This window comes from Lissotriton vulgaris, chromosome 7 (genome assembly GCF_964263255.1).
Source record: "Lissotriton vulgaris chromosome 7, aLisVul1.2, whole genome shotgun sequence".
NCBI lineage: Eukaryota > Metazoa > Chordata > Amphibia > Caudata > Salamandridae > Lissotriton > Lissotriton vulgaris.
This window is the reverse complement of record NC_141695.1, coordinates 1,273,965,269-1,273,980,380: the sequence shown is the minus strand read 5'-3', so window position 1 is coordinate 1,273,980,380 and position 15,112 is coordinate 1,273,965,269. Positions and strand designations below refer to the sequence as shown.

The following is a 15,112-nucleotide window of genomic DNA, read 5'->3' as shown; positions in this document are numbered from 1 at the left end:
GGTTCGGAGTGTGTTGAATGTAAGGATGGGGGCAAGCTTGCGCAGTTGTCTCAACAGTCCAGTGCATGTACCTACCACAGCCGAGACTTGCTGGGTCATGGTAAGCTTAGCACCAATTTTAATCCCCAGACTTTTTACCACTTTACCAGGTTCTTGAGGTGTACCCAGCTCTTGCGGCCAGAAAAGCTCCTGCCATAGTTGGGAGTCTGAGGTGACGGTCAGTACTTCCGTTTTCTCTGGGTTTATTTTCAATGAATTAGCGACATCCAATTCACCGTGAATTTTAAGATGTTTTGAAAACGTGAATGAGCAGGGGACACATTGTCTATCTGGATAATTATTTGGGTGTTGTCGACGTAGTTATAAATTTGGCAATCCAAGTGGTTTAGGGCCGCTATCAGTGGCTTGAGGTAGACGTTAAAATGGAGTGGCGATAACGCCGAACCCTGAGGTACACCACATGAGAGTGGTCCTGAATCAGACACAAGGTCATTCAATTGTGTTCTCTGTGAACGCTTTCCAAGGAAGGAGGCCAACCAAGCCAGAGCTGTGCCCTGGATCCCCAGCTCCGAGATCCGTGACATTAGTTGGTCATGATTAACCGTGTCAAATGCCGCGGACAGGTCTAGTAGAACCAGGGCACATGTTTTTTTCCTATCCGCCCTGAGTCTCAGTTCATCTAGGGCCGATAACATCACCAGCTCCGTGCTGTGGTGCGCCCTGAATCCTGCCTGATCCGGTTGCAGGAGATGGTTATTTTCAATATGGTCAGTCAGGGATTTTAGCACATGTTGTTCAAGCACTTTGGCAAGAAACAGTAATTGTGAAATTGGCCTGAAGTTTTAAAGATTTTTTGTGCTCGCTCCAGGTTATTTTAGGAGTGGAACAACACAGGCTTCCTTGAAGTTGGAAGGCACCTGCCCTATGGCAAGGGATCGATTAAGGAGTCGGAGTACCTCATTTACAATGCTTACAAATGCTAGCTTGAAAATTTTAGGTCGGCAGGGATCCGTTGAGGACCCTGATTTCACTCTCCCGATAATGTGCACCAGGGAGTCGTGCGTTAGGGCAGGGAAGGCAATGAGTGTTTCAGAGAAGGTGACGGGCGGAAGCGTAGGTGTCAAAGTGCATGGAAACTGAGGAGGGGAATGGATATCCATCAGTAGATCTTTAACTTTTGCCAGGAAAAATGACTGAAAGGTATTACAATCATCTAAGTGGAAAGTCGTTTTTTGTTCTTTGACTTGTCTTAGCTCTTTGAGGGTACTGAAAATCTCTTTTTGTTTATTGTCGGCGGACATGATTCTTGCCTCATAAAATTCTGATTTGCGTGATAGAATTGCCTTTTTGTAAATTGCAAAGGCCCTACAATACTGGGGGGCACATGGATCGTAAGTTTTCCGCCAGGCTCTCTCGCTTTGGCTGAGGGTTTGTTTCAAGGGTCTTAGGTAGTCATTGAACCAAGGGGCCCCCTTGCCTTTATCCGAGATTCTAACCCTAAGTGTCGGGGCTACTTTATCGATGGCGAGCTGTAGCCTTTCTGTCAGGGCAGTACTTTCATCATCTATGTTTCCCTGCTTGGCTTTGAGCGGGGTCGACATCTGTAGAGCAGTCATTAAGTCAGCGGCACAGATCTTGTTCCAGCTCCGTATCATTTTCCAGTCAGGGGGTAAATTAAAGGTTTGTTTGAAGAAGAGGAGTCGGTCACAGAGTAAGAAGTGATCAGACCATGGGCATGGGCTAATGGATATAGGACTGGCAAAGGGACGGGTGGACCAGACCAGGTCCAGGGTGTGCCCTTTGTTGTGTGTGGGCCCTTGGACTAGTTGTAGGAGCTCTAAGGCATTTAATGCCTCCTCTAACTGTATGGCCTGGCTTTCTTTGGGAGTTGAGTCCCAATGTAGGTTAAAGTCCCCTAGCACCACCACACACTGGTACCGGGACTGTATGTCATTAACTAGTTCTGTGAACCGTTCGACGAACCTTGGTGGTGTACGTGGCGGACGATAAACTGCCAGAATGACTGGGCAAACTGATTGAAAGGGAAATTTGGCCCCGAGAACCTCTGCCCCTTCAATATGTTCAGCACATATAGACTCTGCTTTCAGTTGGCGTTTGTATAGCAGCGCCACACCACCCCCTCTGGAGCTCCCTGATCGGTTATGACAGAGTGCAGCATAGTTAGGGGGGAGGGCTGCGACTAAGTCAGGTGTTGATGCGTCGTCTAACCAGGTTTCTGTAATACCTATGATATCAAGGGTGGCATCTTGAAGTAGCGAAAAGACTTCAAGATTGTGCTTTGGTAGAGAGCGTGTGTTCAGGATGGTGAGCTTGAGTTCAAGAGGGCTTTCATTCCGGGTGAGTTTCATGATCTGCGTTTTGTGGGGACGGGGGTCTGAGTGGGGTCCAAAAAGTCTGAGGGACCTTAGTTTAGTAGCTGCAGTGTTGTTGAGTTGGGTCGTACCTTTGTTTAGCAGTCGTAGGTCGTCCATGGTATACAGTGAGTGAGGGCCAGGGGTCATGGCCCCAGGCCCCGATCGGGCGCGGACGGGCGCAGACGGGTTTGCCTTAAGCGCTCCTTCGTCGCGCCCTCGGCGCGCTTGTTCCAGTGTGATTATAAGCTTGAAGTTCCTCCCCCCCAACACTCAGCCCTGCTGTGCAGCGGCTGTCTCTCCTGAAACCCTAGACCGTGCCCCAACAACGGAAGTGCTCAAAGCGAAAGTGTGGTGAAGGTAATGCAAGTGGTCTTGTTCTTTTTTTAAAAAAGGATTCAAACAATTTTTAAGCAAAATTCATACAGCATTAAAACAGCGTTTTTCCCAGCGCAGCGCAGCAGCGTGTTCCTGGTTCCACCTCAAGTCTCGGTGGACCTCTCTGTCTCTGGGCGCTTCTTCCCGCTTCGTTAAAATCAAGCGTGAAGCTCCTCCCCCCCCCAACACTCAGCCCTGAATGGTTCAGAAATAAGAATACTGAAGCCAGGGCTCCATTTGGTGTTTCTGTGATTCAAGTGAATAATATGTCTTGGCGGTAACCGACACTGAAACAGAGCCAAGAACACCTATCAGTGCAGGAGAGCAATGGTAGACTTTTCTAGATCCAATGTTGTACCTGAGGATATTCAAAAGATGAGGAATGTGCAGGGAGAAGTAGCCATTGAAAATATATATTTTGTGAACAATACAATGTGATTCTGTCCTGGACATTTATATTAACAATAACTTTAAAGGAAATGCAATTTTCGGAAAGCACAATTGTATCACAAAACTTATTTTCCTGATGAAAAAGAGCATTAGAATAAGTCACCTTGCTAATGTTGCACTGGCTTGAGACGCGCCGATCCGGGCTGTAATATATGTGTAAACAAATAGCCCAACTATACTTGTTGCTATAGCAGTGAGTCGCTCATAAGAGGTATATGCATTAATATCTCCTGTTCCTAAAAAAAAAGTTGTACCTGTTAATTGAATCTGCTTTTTTATATGATGTGTACAAAATGCTAAGTGCTTATCAGGTAACCTTATAGAGACAAACGTTATTAAAGAAGAGGTTATAGCTTAATACATAAAATTCTGAATATGATCTTCAACCACATCACAAAAACAGAACTGAGTTTTTACCACTAAATTGAATGGATGTAACAAACTATCATTTAGAAATCAGAGGGAAGTGACTTTGAGTAACTTACTTATGTGTTTAGTCTGGCTAGAGACAGCTTAAAAAATGTTTACATCATTAAAGTGGAAGAAGGAACGTGCATAAGCCTTCTTAGCTACTGCTTTTTTAATCATTAAAATTTTGATTAAACCCATTTTACAGCCATTTGTTATTTTAACCAGTCATTAGTTTTTACTCACTGCCTGCATTTTCACTGATGGAGCATCAGCGTCGGTCCATATGGAGGCACCAACATCATACTGCAAGAGTCCATCTGCTAACAAACCAATGGCTCCCATGTGTAAGAAAGTGCCCCTTTTTGACATGGTCACCCCCAGTTTTTGCCCTAGTACAGATGCTTTTCGACTGAAAATGCACTGGGTCCCTGCTAACCATGCCCACAGTGCCAGTGGTCTTTCCCTTATAACAGGTACATGTCCAATTGTAACACAATTGACAAGGACTTTACCACCCCTGTAAGTCTCTACTAAATGGTACCTCTGGTACCCAGGGCATGGGTCATGAAGAGGCCCCTAGGGGTTGCAGCATTTATTGTTCCACCCAAAGGGACCCACACAAAAACTGCATGCAGCCTTCCATTGCAAGATAAGTGAAATGGTGCAACTCATTCTGAAAACACGACATGGCACACTGTTCCTTGTGTACCATGCTCATGCATATGCTATATGCAAGTCATCCTTAAAGCACAAGTTACTGCTTGTGTAACTATATATCTGTAAGAGACATTAGTTAGTTATAGATTCCTTACCTTAGAATATCCCCAGGCGTCAGACTGGATCCGGAAACTTTTGCGTAGCAGTATCCTTGCGCGTCGGTAGGCGTCGTCTGCGGCTCCGCGTTCGTCGTCGGCGACGTGGGCACCGTGATGACGTCGTCGGAGTACTTAGACGCCGCCTCCGCGTGCTGACGTCAGTTCTTAGCCACAGCTTTTCCGCGCCAGAAGCGCAGAGCCATGACAAAAACCAACACTGGTGCCATGAAACTAGGGCCCTGAAAAGGGATGACCTTAACCCTAGATATCGGTTCGCAGAACGGGGAGGATGGGTGGGTCGGTAAGGAATCTATCACTAACTAATGTCTCTTACAGATATATCGTTACATAAGTAGTAACTTGTGCATCTGAAAGAGACACGTTAGTGATAGATTCCTTACCTTAGAACAGATACCCCAGCAATACCATCCCTGTGGTGGTGGGTCTGCGAACCAATAATCACACCAGAAAGTCCTGGAGGACGGAGCGGCCAAAGTAGCCATCCCTCTGGACTTGACGGTCCAGGCAATAGTGTCTTGCAAACGTGTGCAGCGAGGCCCACGTAGCCGCCTGGCAAATGTCCTGCAAGGGCACACCTCGGCCCAAGGCAGCCGAAGTGGCCGTGGCTCGAGTGGAATGAGCCCTAAGGCCAACAGGTGGTTCCTTCTTAGCCAAGGAGTAACACGCCTGGATGCACAAGATGATCCACCGGGAGATGGTCCGCTTGTGCACCGCTTTCCCTTTCTTAGCGTCCGCGTATCCAACAAAGAGTTGATCATCCACCCGGAACTGTTGTGTGCAAATCACATAAAATGAGAGCGCACGTTTTGGGTTCAGACGGTGGAACCTCTCCTCCTCTCTAGAGGGGTGCGGAGGCGGAAAGAAGGTGGGCAATGTGATGGATTGCCCAATGTGGAAGGCCGTGACTACCTTGGGTAAGAAGGAGGGCCTTGTCCGTAACACAACCTTGTCCGGATAGACAGAAAGGAAAGGAGGCTTACAAGATAGAGCCTGGAGCTCACTCACTCTCCTGGCAGAGGTGATGGCTACCAGGAAGGCAGTCTTCAAAGAAAGAAGGCGAAGAGGACAGTTGTGAAGTGGCTCAAAGGGAGCGCACATCAGAAAAGTAAGAACCAGGTTCAAGTCCCACTGAGGCATCACGAAGGGAACAGGAAGAAACGTATGAGTGAGGCCCTTCAAGAATCGATTAACAATAGGGGACTTGAACAAAGAAGGTTGGTCGGGCAGCCTCAGAAAGGCTGAAAGAGCTGAAAGATAGCCCTTGACAGTGCCCAGAGCAGAGCCCTGCTGGGCAAGAGAGAGAAGAAAGAGGAGAACCTCAGAAAGAGGGGCATTGAGGGGATCCACAGCCTTTGCTGTGCACCATGCCACAAATTTGTTCCACCTGCAGGCGTATACCGACTTGGTGGAGGGATGCCTGGCTGCCAGAATGATGTTACAGACCTCAGGAGGCAAGTCAAATGGCCTCAACTGTCGCCGCTCAATCTCCAGGCATGGAGGTGGAGACTGGACAGGTTCGGGTGGAGGACTGTCCCCTGCTGCTGCGACAGAAGGTCCTCCTGAAGAGGCAGACGAACCGGGGGATCGACTGACATACTGAGTAGCTCGGGATACCAGTACCTTCGTGCCCAGTCCGGAGCCACAAGGATGACTTGTGCCCTGTCGCGCTTGATCTTCTTCAGCACTCTGGGCAGAAGTGGTATAGGCGGAAAGGCGTACAACAGACCGCAGCTCCACTCGCGACGAAAAGCGTCTCCGAGCGAGTGCCGCCTTGGAAATTCCAACGCGCAGAACTGATGACATTGCGCGTTCTCTTCGGTGGCGAATAGATCTAACCAAGGCTCTCCCCATTGAAAGAAAGAGGCCTTGCGCCACGTCTGAGTTCAGACGCCATTCGTGATCCATCGAGCACCGCCGGCTGAGTTCGTCCGCCCCTGCGTTCAGAGAACCAGGTGTTGAACCATCAGAGTCACGCCCTGATGTTCCAGCCATTGCCAGAGGCGCAGAGCCTCCTGGCAGAGGGTCCACGACCCCACTCCGCCCTGTTTGTTGCAGTACCACATGGCGGTGGTGTTGTCTGTGAACACTTGCACTACACTCCCTCTGACAGACGGGAGGAATGCCTTTAGTGCTAGACGAATTGCCCGCAGCTCCAGCAAGTTGACATGGAGCCGGGACTCCGCCGGAGACCAGAGGCCTTTGATCTCCGCCTCTCCCAAGTGGCCTCCCCAGCCCTGGAGGGACGCGTCCATCACAACTACGTGCTCCCGTTGGGGAAGGGAGAGGGATCTGCCATTGACCCAATCGCGGTCCGTGAGCCACCACTGCAGCTGTCTCGCAGTGCCCTCCGAGATCAGGACATGGTCGGACAGGTTGCCCTGATGCTGGACCCACTGAAACTTCAGGTCTCACTGCAGAGCCCGCATCCGCCACCGTGTGTGATGCACCAGAAGGATGCAGGAGGCCATCAGCCCCAGAAGCTGCAGCGTCAACCTGACGAAACTCGGGATAAAGGCCCGAAGATCGGAATCAGAGCCTGTATATCCCGAACCCGTTGTTTGGGCGGGTAAACCCGAAACTGCGCCGAGTCGAGAACCGCTCCGATGAAAAGGAGCTTCTGAGAGGGGCACAGGTGTGACTTCGGCACATTGATGGAAAATCCCAGCTGGTGCAGGAGATCCGCCGCAGTCTGGAGGTGGTTGACGACTGTCTGGGGCGAGCCCGCCTTCAACAACGAGTCGTCTAGGTAGGGTAAGACTGACACCCCTAACCTGCGCAGATGAGCTGCGACCACCGCCATCACCTTCGTGAACACCCGTGGGGCGCTGGTAAGGCCGAAGGGGAGCACGGTAAACTGAAAGTGCTCGAGGCCTACCGTGAACCTGCCGGTGGGCCGGCAGGACGGGGATGTAGAAATACGCATCCTGCAAGTCCAACGCTACCATCCAGTCTCCTGGGTCTAGGGCAGCTAAGACCTGAGCCAGTGTCAGCATTTTGAACTTCTCCTTCCGGAGGAAGCCGTTGACGTTCCTCAGATCCAAGATAGGGCGTAGGCCCCCTTTGCCCTTCTTGGGTACCAGGAAGTAATGGGAGTAGCAACCACGTCCTACTTCTGGCCCAGGAACGCGCTCAATGGCCCCCTTGGCCAAGAGGGCCGAAACTTCCTCCTGCAGGAGCCGCAAGTGATCCCCCGATACGCGGTGGTGTTGCGGTGGCATGGCTTGAGGAGTCGTCTCGAAGGGGAGGGAGTAGCCCCTTCGGACGATCTGCAGCACCCACCTGTCCGAAGTGACAGTGCGCCAGTGAAAGAGGTGATGGCAAACCCTGCCTCCCACTGGCATCACATGGGCCGAAAAGCACGGACTAGGAGGGTTTAGAGGTGGATGCTGCGGGGGCAGGTGTGGACTGACTCCGCCTGGTTCCCCGACCGCCTCCACAGCGGTTTCCACGGCCGCCGCCACGCTGGACGACAGTTTGCGGCGAGTGGCTGGCGGCACGTGTGGGGGTGCCCCTTCCCTAGCCACGAAAGGAGCGAAAGGCACCCATTCGCTGGCGCGGGGCCGAGAGGCCCAAGGACTTGGCAGTAGCCCTGGAGTCCTTAAAGTGCTCAAGCGAGTGGTCTGCCTTGTCGCCAAAGAGGCGACGGCCATCGAACGGCATGTCCATAAGAGTATTTTGGACATCTGCTGAAAAATTGGCGGACCTCAGCCAGGCGTGGCGGCTGACCGCCACCGTCATAGCCATCGCTCTGCCCAGCGAGTCAGTATTATCCAGCCCACACCTGATTGAATACTTGGCTGCGTCCCGGCCCTCCACAAGGGCTTGGCCGACTTTGGCCCGTACCTCCAACGGGTACTCTGGCAGCACTTCCGCCACCGTCTCCCACAGAGAGTGGGTGTAGCGGCCTAAGAGGCATGCGGTGTTGGAAGACCGCAGTCCCAAACTATGGGACGAGAATATCTTCTTGCCATAGTTCTCGTACCTCTTGGATTCCCTGTGCGGCGGGGCCGTCGGGAATGCGGTCTGGGAATTAGAGGCCTGGATGACCAGACTCTTGGGGTGGGGTGGGAGGACAGGAAACTTGGGTCACCCGGAGCCGGGCGGTGGCGTCTGGCCACGTTCCTATCTACGGGCGAACCCGTAGCGGGCCTGGACCAAGTGCCCAACAGAACGTCCGTCAAGGCCTCATTAAACGGCAGCAGAAGCTCCGTGGAGCGTGACTGCAGCTTAAGGACCTCAGTGAGGAGGTTAGTCCTCACGGACGCGACGGGGAGCTCAAGGCCCAAGGCCTTGGCAGCCCTCGTCAACACCACACCATAGGTAGCTCCCTCCTCCGAAGCCACGGAAGGAGGAGAGACAAATCCAGTGTCTGGAGAGGTGTCCAGGCCACTGGCCTCCCCAAGGTCTCCTGCCCAGTCCATATCAGACTGACACTCCTTGGTCAGAGGGTCCTCAGACCCCTCCCAATCATCCTCATCCCTAATCTCCTGAGATTCAGGGTCGTAGTTGTATGAGGTCGGCTCGTAGAAGCAAAATCTCCAAACGGCGTCGAAAGCGGCGCCGATAGGCGCCGTCGCGACGTCGGAACCGAATGAAAGGAGGCATCGGGGACGGCGCCGCCCGAGGACGGCGCCGGAGGGGACACCACACGGACCGACGCCGGGGGGGTCGTAAGGTCCACCGGTGACAATCCAGAGCCCGATGAAGGTCAAGCGCCACCCTGCGGCGCCGGGCCCGAGGGCACCGGCGGTGTCGGGATCGTGGGGCCCTGCGGCGCCGGGCCCAAAGTCGCCGGCGGCGTCAGGGCCGAAGCACCCAACGGCGTCGGGGTCGAAGCCCCCGACCCACTAGGGCCCCTAGGCGGGTGCACTGAGCCCGAAGGCGCCGCGGAGCCCGTCGGAGGAGAAAGGGACCTCATGGCCATGAGGAAACGCTCAATCTCCTCCGGCGTCGCGTTCAGCCGAGGGACCGGAGGGTATGGGGCCGGACGCGGCGCCTGCGACTCCAGAGGAGCCGCGTGGGCGGTGTCACCCAAACCCCCGGCCGCATCGCGCGAGCGTCGGGGGAGTCAGAAGAGCGATGATGTCTCTTCGACTTCTTATGCTTCTTACCTGACGACTTGGACCCGGAGGAGTGGTGCCGACTCCTGGAGCTGTGACGGCTCCGTCCCCGTGACCTGTCCCTCGACCTCTCGTGGGACCGGGACCAGGACCTCACACGGCGCGGGGCCGACTGCCGGAGTTCGAGCCGCCTGCGGGACCGCTCCCGCCTGGCCTTCCTCGAAAGGGCCCGACAGTCGGAGCAGGCCTCGTCGTCATGGTCGCGCCCAAACACGTCACGCACAGGCGGTGGGGATCAGTGACCGACATGGTACGGTCGCACTCGTCGCAATGCTTGAAGCCGGGCATCCCTACGGCACCGTCGGAGTCGTACAGACTTCGAAATGGATCAAAAGATCACCAAAAACTCAGTCAAAAATTGACTAGGGTAGCTGCTCTTTCCAGATCTGCGCTGGCTGGCGCGGAAAAAAGAAGAACTGACGTCAGCACGCGGAGGCGGAGTCTAAGTACTCCGACGACGTCATCACGGCGCCCACAACGCCGACGACGAACGCGGAGCCGCAGACGACGCCTACTGACGCGCAAGAGTACTGCTACACAAAAGTTTCCAGATCCAGTCTGACGCCTGGGGATATTCTAAGGTAAGGAATCTATCACTAACGTGTCTCTTTCAGATGAAGGCAATTGAGCCCTAAGGCAGGGTGCATCATATTATAAGTGAGGACTGTAGGAAAGTAGGATCTTTCTGGCATTGATACCCCCACTTTATGCCTGGTGTCCGTATGTTTTGACTGTAGTTCACTGAGATCCTGCTAATCAGGACCGCAGTGACTGTGCTCTCTCCTCTAAATTTACTGGTAAGTCCTTTGTACACCACACCATTGGCATACTGGGGTACCATTGTAAGCCCATAGTATAAGTTAATGAGGTTTATTTATTTGAAAAGTTTTACAAAGCGCGAACATGACCCTTGGGGGTATCAGAGCACTGTACAAAGAGGCGAAAGCATGAATAAACTCAGTACAATGGAGGTCAACACTGCCAAAACAACAAGGAGTGAACAATCAAGGTCAGGGACTGGGTAGTGGCCCCGCTAGTTCCGTTTCAGAAGAGCTATAGAGTGCAAAGGAATTCCTGTAACATTCAGCAGAATAATCATAAAGTGACTCGGAACAACATAGTAAAATAAATGACAAAACTGTAGTCTGCCTATCTAGTATAGTTTCAGAGGGGCCCTGGAATAAAATAACAATTTACCAAACTAGCATAAGATAAATTAAGAACAACATGTTAGAAAAATTGACAAATCTGTAACAGGGTGACTTGAGAAAGTGAGCAATTTGATGCTGTTAATGTTTACACAGGAAAAGCCATTTGGTCTGTTTCTTGAAACAGGCAGTGGAAGGATTGGCTCTTATCTCAATAGGAAGAGCGTTCCAAATTCTAGCAGCAAGACCGGAGAAGGCACGTTTGTACGTACTTTTCTTTTTGAATTTGGGAGGTTTCAAGAGTAGGGAGGACGTACTTCTTAAATCCGAACCAAACCAGTAAGAACAAGCTTGTTCGCCAGATAGGATGGAGTGTTGTAATGCAAAGCTTTAGGTGTTAGGCAAGCTACTTTAAAACGTATTCTCGCTTCAATAGACAGCCAGTTAAGTTGCAAAAGGTCAGGTGTAATGTGATTGTGTTTTTTGAAGCCTGTGATGTGCCTATCCGATGCGTTGAGAGTGACTCTGAGAGGGGCCAAGCTCACTTTAGGAAGCCCTGCAAGGGTCACCAGACATATTCCATTCGCAAGATCCCCACGGATTGCACTGCAGGCTGAAGGTCTTCAGGCGGAAGGAAAGGTTTGATTTTTTTAAGGGTGTTAAGATGAAAGTTGGCATCCCTAATAGTAGCACTGATGTGAGCTTGCATATTAAGGTATTTGTCCAGGGTAATTTCTAACGATTTAGCGGAGTCTACCACATGATGGGTGCAGTTTATGGCTGTGAGTTGTTTCAGCCAGTCCAGTGTAGGTGCAGAGTGGTTGTGGGGGGCAATCAGCAGGAATTCAGTTTTGTGAGTATTCAACAAAAGATGGCTCTCGGTTAACCATTTTTGAGTTTGTGAGAGAGCCTCATTTAAAGTTTTATTGTCATCCGGAGAGGAGAGTTGTGTGTCATCCGCGCACATGTGGTAATGAATGTTAGAATGGTTCCGAATGACAGTAAGTGGTTCCATAACAAGGTTGAAGAGTGTGGGCGATCCTTGCGGCACTCCAATCCTGACCGGTGTACTGGATGCAAGGGAATGGTTGAGTTTAATCCTTTTTGTGCGGTTATGTAGGGAAGCAGCAAACCACTTTAGGACCGGGCCCGAGAGACCCATCCTATGTTGAACAAGATTAATCAAGTTTTCATATTTTGATGGTGTCGAAAGCAGAGGACAGGTCAAGAACGATCAGAAGACAAGGGACATTTTGATCAAGGTATTTCAGAACGTCTTCCACAATGTGAATTAGTGCAGTTTCAGTACTATACCCTGCTCTGAAACCAGATTGATAGAGGTCAAGTAGTTGAAATGTCTCTATATGGTTGAAGAGCTGCTTGTAGACGCATTTCTCGAGCAGTTTGGCTAGTCATTTTTTAAAAACAAAATTTATTGGGGTTTTACAAAAGTTTCAATAATCAACAGTTCATCATAGCTATTAATTTTCAGGAGAGTGCTCCGCTGTGTCATGGTAATCACATCTCTATAGCCAACCACTTTGCAAGAGCAATAACCCACATCGTGCTCATTTGCTCTCACTCAACCAGCAGTATAGCAGAGTGTATGGGTCATTTGTAGTATTTCTTAGACTGCTGCAGCTATAGTGAAGCTCAAGGGCGAACTCTGTTCCCCTCACTTAACTCCCCCAACTAACCCACCCTCCCTGCCCTCCCCCCTAGGAAGTGCCACTTTCACACAAGCTACTCTTTCGTGTTCATCTTGCGCTTCCGGGTTTGTGCCACTATTGTCTAAGCGAGGCTTTTAGGAGCACCCAGTCAGTAAGAATGGTGGTGCATTGAGGTTTCTGCCAGATTTTCTAGGGCTATAGGGTAGGCAGGGTCACATAATGTTCAACCCATCGCTGCCGGAGGTTCTTCTCCAGTTTCTTCATCATCAGCATGATCAGAGAGTTGGAGCAACACTACCAAAGTTTCCCAAGCTCGTGCTGCGTATTGTGCTTTCTCATTTCCAGTTCGCTTAGCTAATTGCATTCTGATTATTCCGTCACATTCTGGCCACTTGGTGAATTCTGTCTTACATCTGAGTATGTGAGGCCCCTGCAGTGCTTTCCATCTCATAGTTATTTCTCTCTTAGCTAGTACTAAGCCCAAATCTATAAATTTACTAGTGATCTTATTTTTAGATGTGTGTGGAAACCAATGTAATAGGCACTAGCCCGGAGACGCCTCAACTTCTCTGTCAGTAACCTCCGCCAGCAACCGTGTTACCTCTTACCAGAACCTACCCACGTGTGGGCAGGACTAGAACATGTTTGAAATCTGTCCCCTCCCTGTTACATTGCGGGCAAGATGCTGTTTGAGTTTCAAAATATTTATTGATCTTCTCTGGGGTAAGGTATGCCCTATGCAGGATATAAAAATGCACTAATTTAAATCTAGCATTCCTGGTGCTCTTCCAAGCCCTCTCTACTATTCCCCCCCCCAACCTTCTCCGGAATAACCTTGTCGTGGTCCGCCTCCCACTTCAACTGTAGTTCTGTTAAGGGTTGCAATGTTTCTTGGATAGTGTGCCTGTAGAGGCACGTCACTGCCTTAATGGTACCTGCCAGCATACCCATATATTGGCATCCTAGAGATTTCCGTGGTTCAGTGATCCCCTCTCTCCAATGCTTTTGTGTAGCTGCAGTTAGGGCAGAATATAGGAGGAAGTCCCCCCTGGGTAGCTCATATCGGTCCTGCAGATCGTTAAATGGAATCTTCTTTGTAGAGATCACCCATAGACCTCAGCCCTTGCTCACTCCAGGTCACTAATCTCTGCCAGTTATTCCCATGCGGGAGGGCTTCACACATGAGCAGTGGAATCTCCGGAGCATAGGGGGACTTAAACGTAGCTCGCTTCAGACATCTATTCCAGCCGAGCCCGTCTGTGCGTAACTCCAGGGGAAGAGTTAAGGATCTAACGGGAAGCTTTAATACAATTCGGGACAGTACTTTCAGTGGCACTAAGTTCTCTCTCCCCTCTCCCTCCTCCGTGATGCAGCTCGCCACCCACTTTGTGAGCCATTGCAGCTGAACCGAGATGTAGTAGGCTTCAAAATCAGGCACTGCCAATCCTCCCTCTGCCCTCGGGTGCATGAGCACATCAAGTGCCACTCTTCCCCTTCCATTCCATTCCTCCACATAAAGCCCAACACCATCGATTTTAATTGGGTAAAGTACTTTGCTGGTATCCAGATCGGCAGGATCCCAAAGTAATACAGCAGCCGTGGTAGTGTCACCATCTTGAGCAGGGCTACTCGGTCAGCCATTGACAGTGGCAAGGAGGCCCAAAATTCAAGATTACCTTTCATACTTCGAATGGCCCTACCTATGTTGCCCTCTAAGATGTACACCTGTGCGTGGAATATTTGGGTGCCTAAATGCGTCAAACTCCTGTCTTCCCATCTCACTCCCTCCATGGCTAGTGGGCCTACCCTGCATTCCTTCGCTGGAAATAAACAAGATTTCACCCAGTTGACCTTTAACCCAGCTGCTACTCTTAATGCTTGTGGCAACTCTTTCGCGCCGCTGAGTGCCTCTCCCGAGTCCACCAAAGACATCAGCAGATCATCAGCACAAAGTGCTATATGCTATATGGTTTCTTTTCCCAGCAATAGTGAGACCCTGATAGTAACGCCCTGTTATGGCTCTAGCCACAAATGGCTTCACTGCCAGGGCAAACAACAGGGGGGAGAGTGGATACCCTTGTCGCGTACCTCACCCTACCCTGTAATCATTTGACATAAGTCCGCCTGTTTTAGCCCTGCCTGTGGAGTCGGAATACAGCAGCGCCGTCCAGCTCACAAAGCCATCTCCCAGCCCAACTTTCCTCATTATATGGAAATAATAAGGTCATTCCAGGCTAAATCTTTATCTATGTCTACGGAGAAGAGCGTTGCTGCTTCCTTCTTATATGAGTCTGCTTCTAATATCTGCACTAGGCGCCTTACATTTATGGCCGTGTTTCTGGTGGGTATAAAACCAGATTGGTCATTACGGATTAGGGTCGTCATGTGTGGAAGAAGACGATTTGCCCGTATCCGACTCAGAATTTTTGAATCTAGATTGAGCATAGAGAAAGGGCAGTAGGCTGCTCTATCCCAAGAGGGCTTCCCCGGTTTAAGCACCTGTATAATGATTGCTTCCCTGGTCGAGACCGGAAGATGCCCCACCCTCTTTGCTTCATTATACATCTTTACCAATCTGGGGGGGCCAGTAAGTCAATGTATGTTAGGTAAAATTCAACAGGTAGACCATCTGTCCCCTTGTTCCTTGCCATGTTTTTGATAGATCCCATGACTTCTTCAATTGCTATGCCCGCATCCATTGCCATAGCCTTCGCAATGTCCCCGGCT

General features: G+C 50.8%; 1 protein-coding gene across 1 annotated transcript in view; it reads right to left on the bottom strand.

Moving 5' to 3' along the window:
• The window catches only part of LOC147703391 (uncharacterized), a 9,287,842-nt gene that overhangs the window by 4,001,530 nt on the left and 5,271,200 nt on the right, over window positions 1–15,112 (bottom strand). Inside the window, exon 18 of the mRNA XM_086931832.1 lies at window positions 3,304–3,436. Coding sequence (XP_086787958.1) covers window positions 3,304–3,436 — 133 coding nt within the window. The remainder of the gene's footprint in view (window positions 1–3,303; window positions 3,437–15,112) is intronic.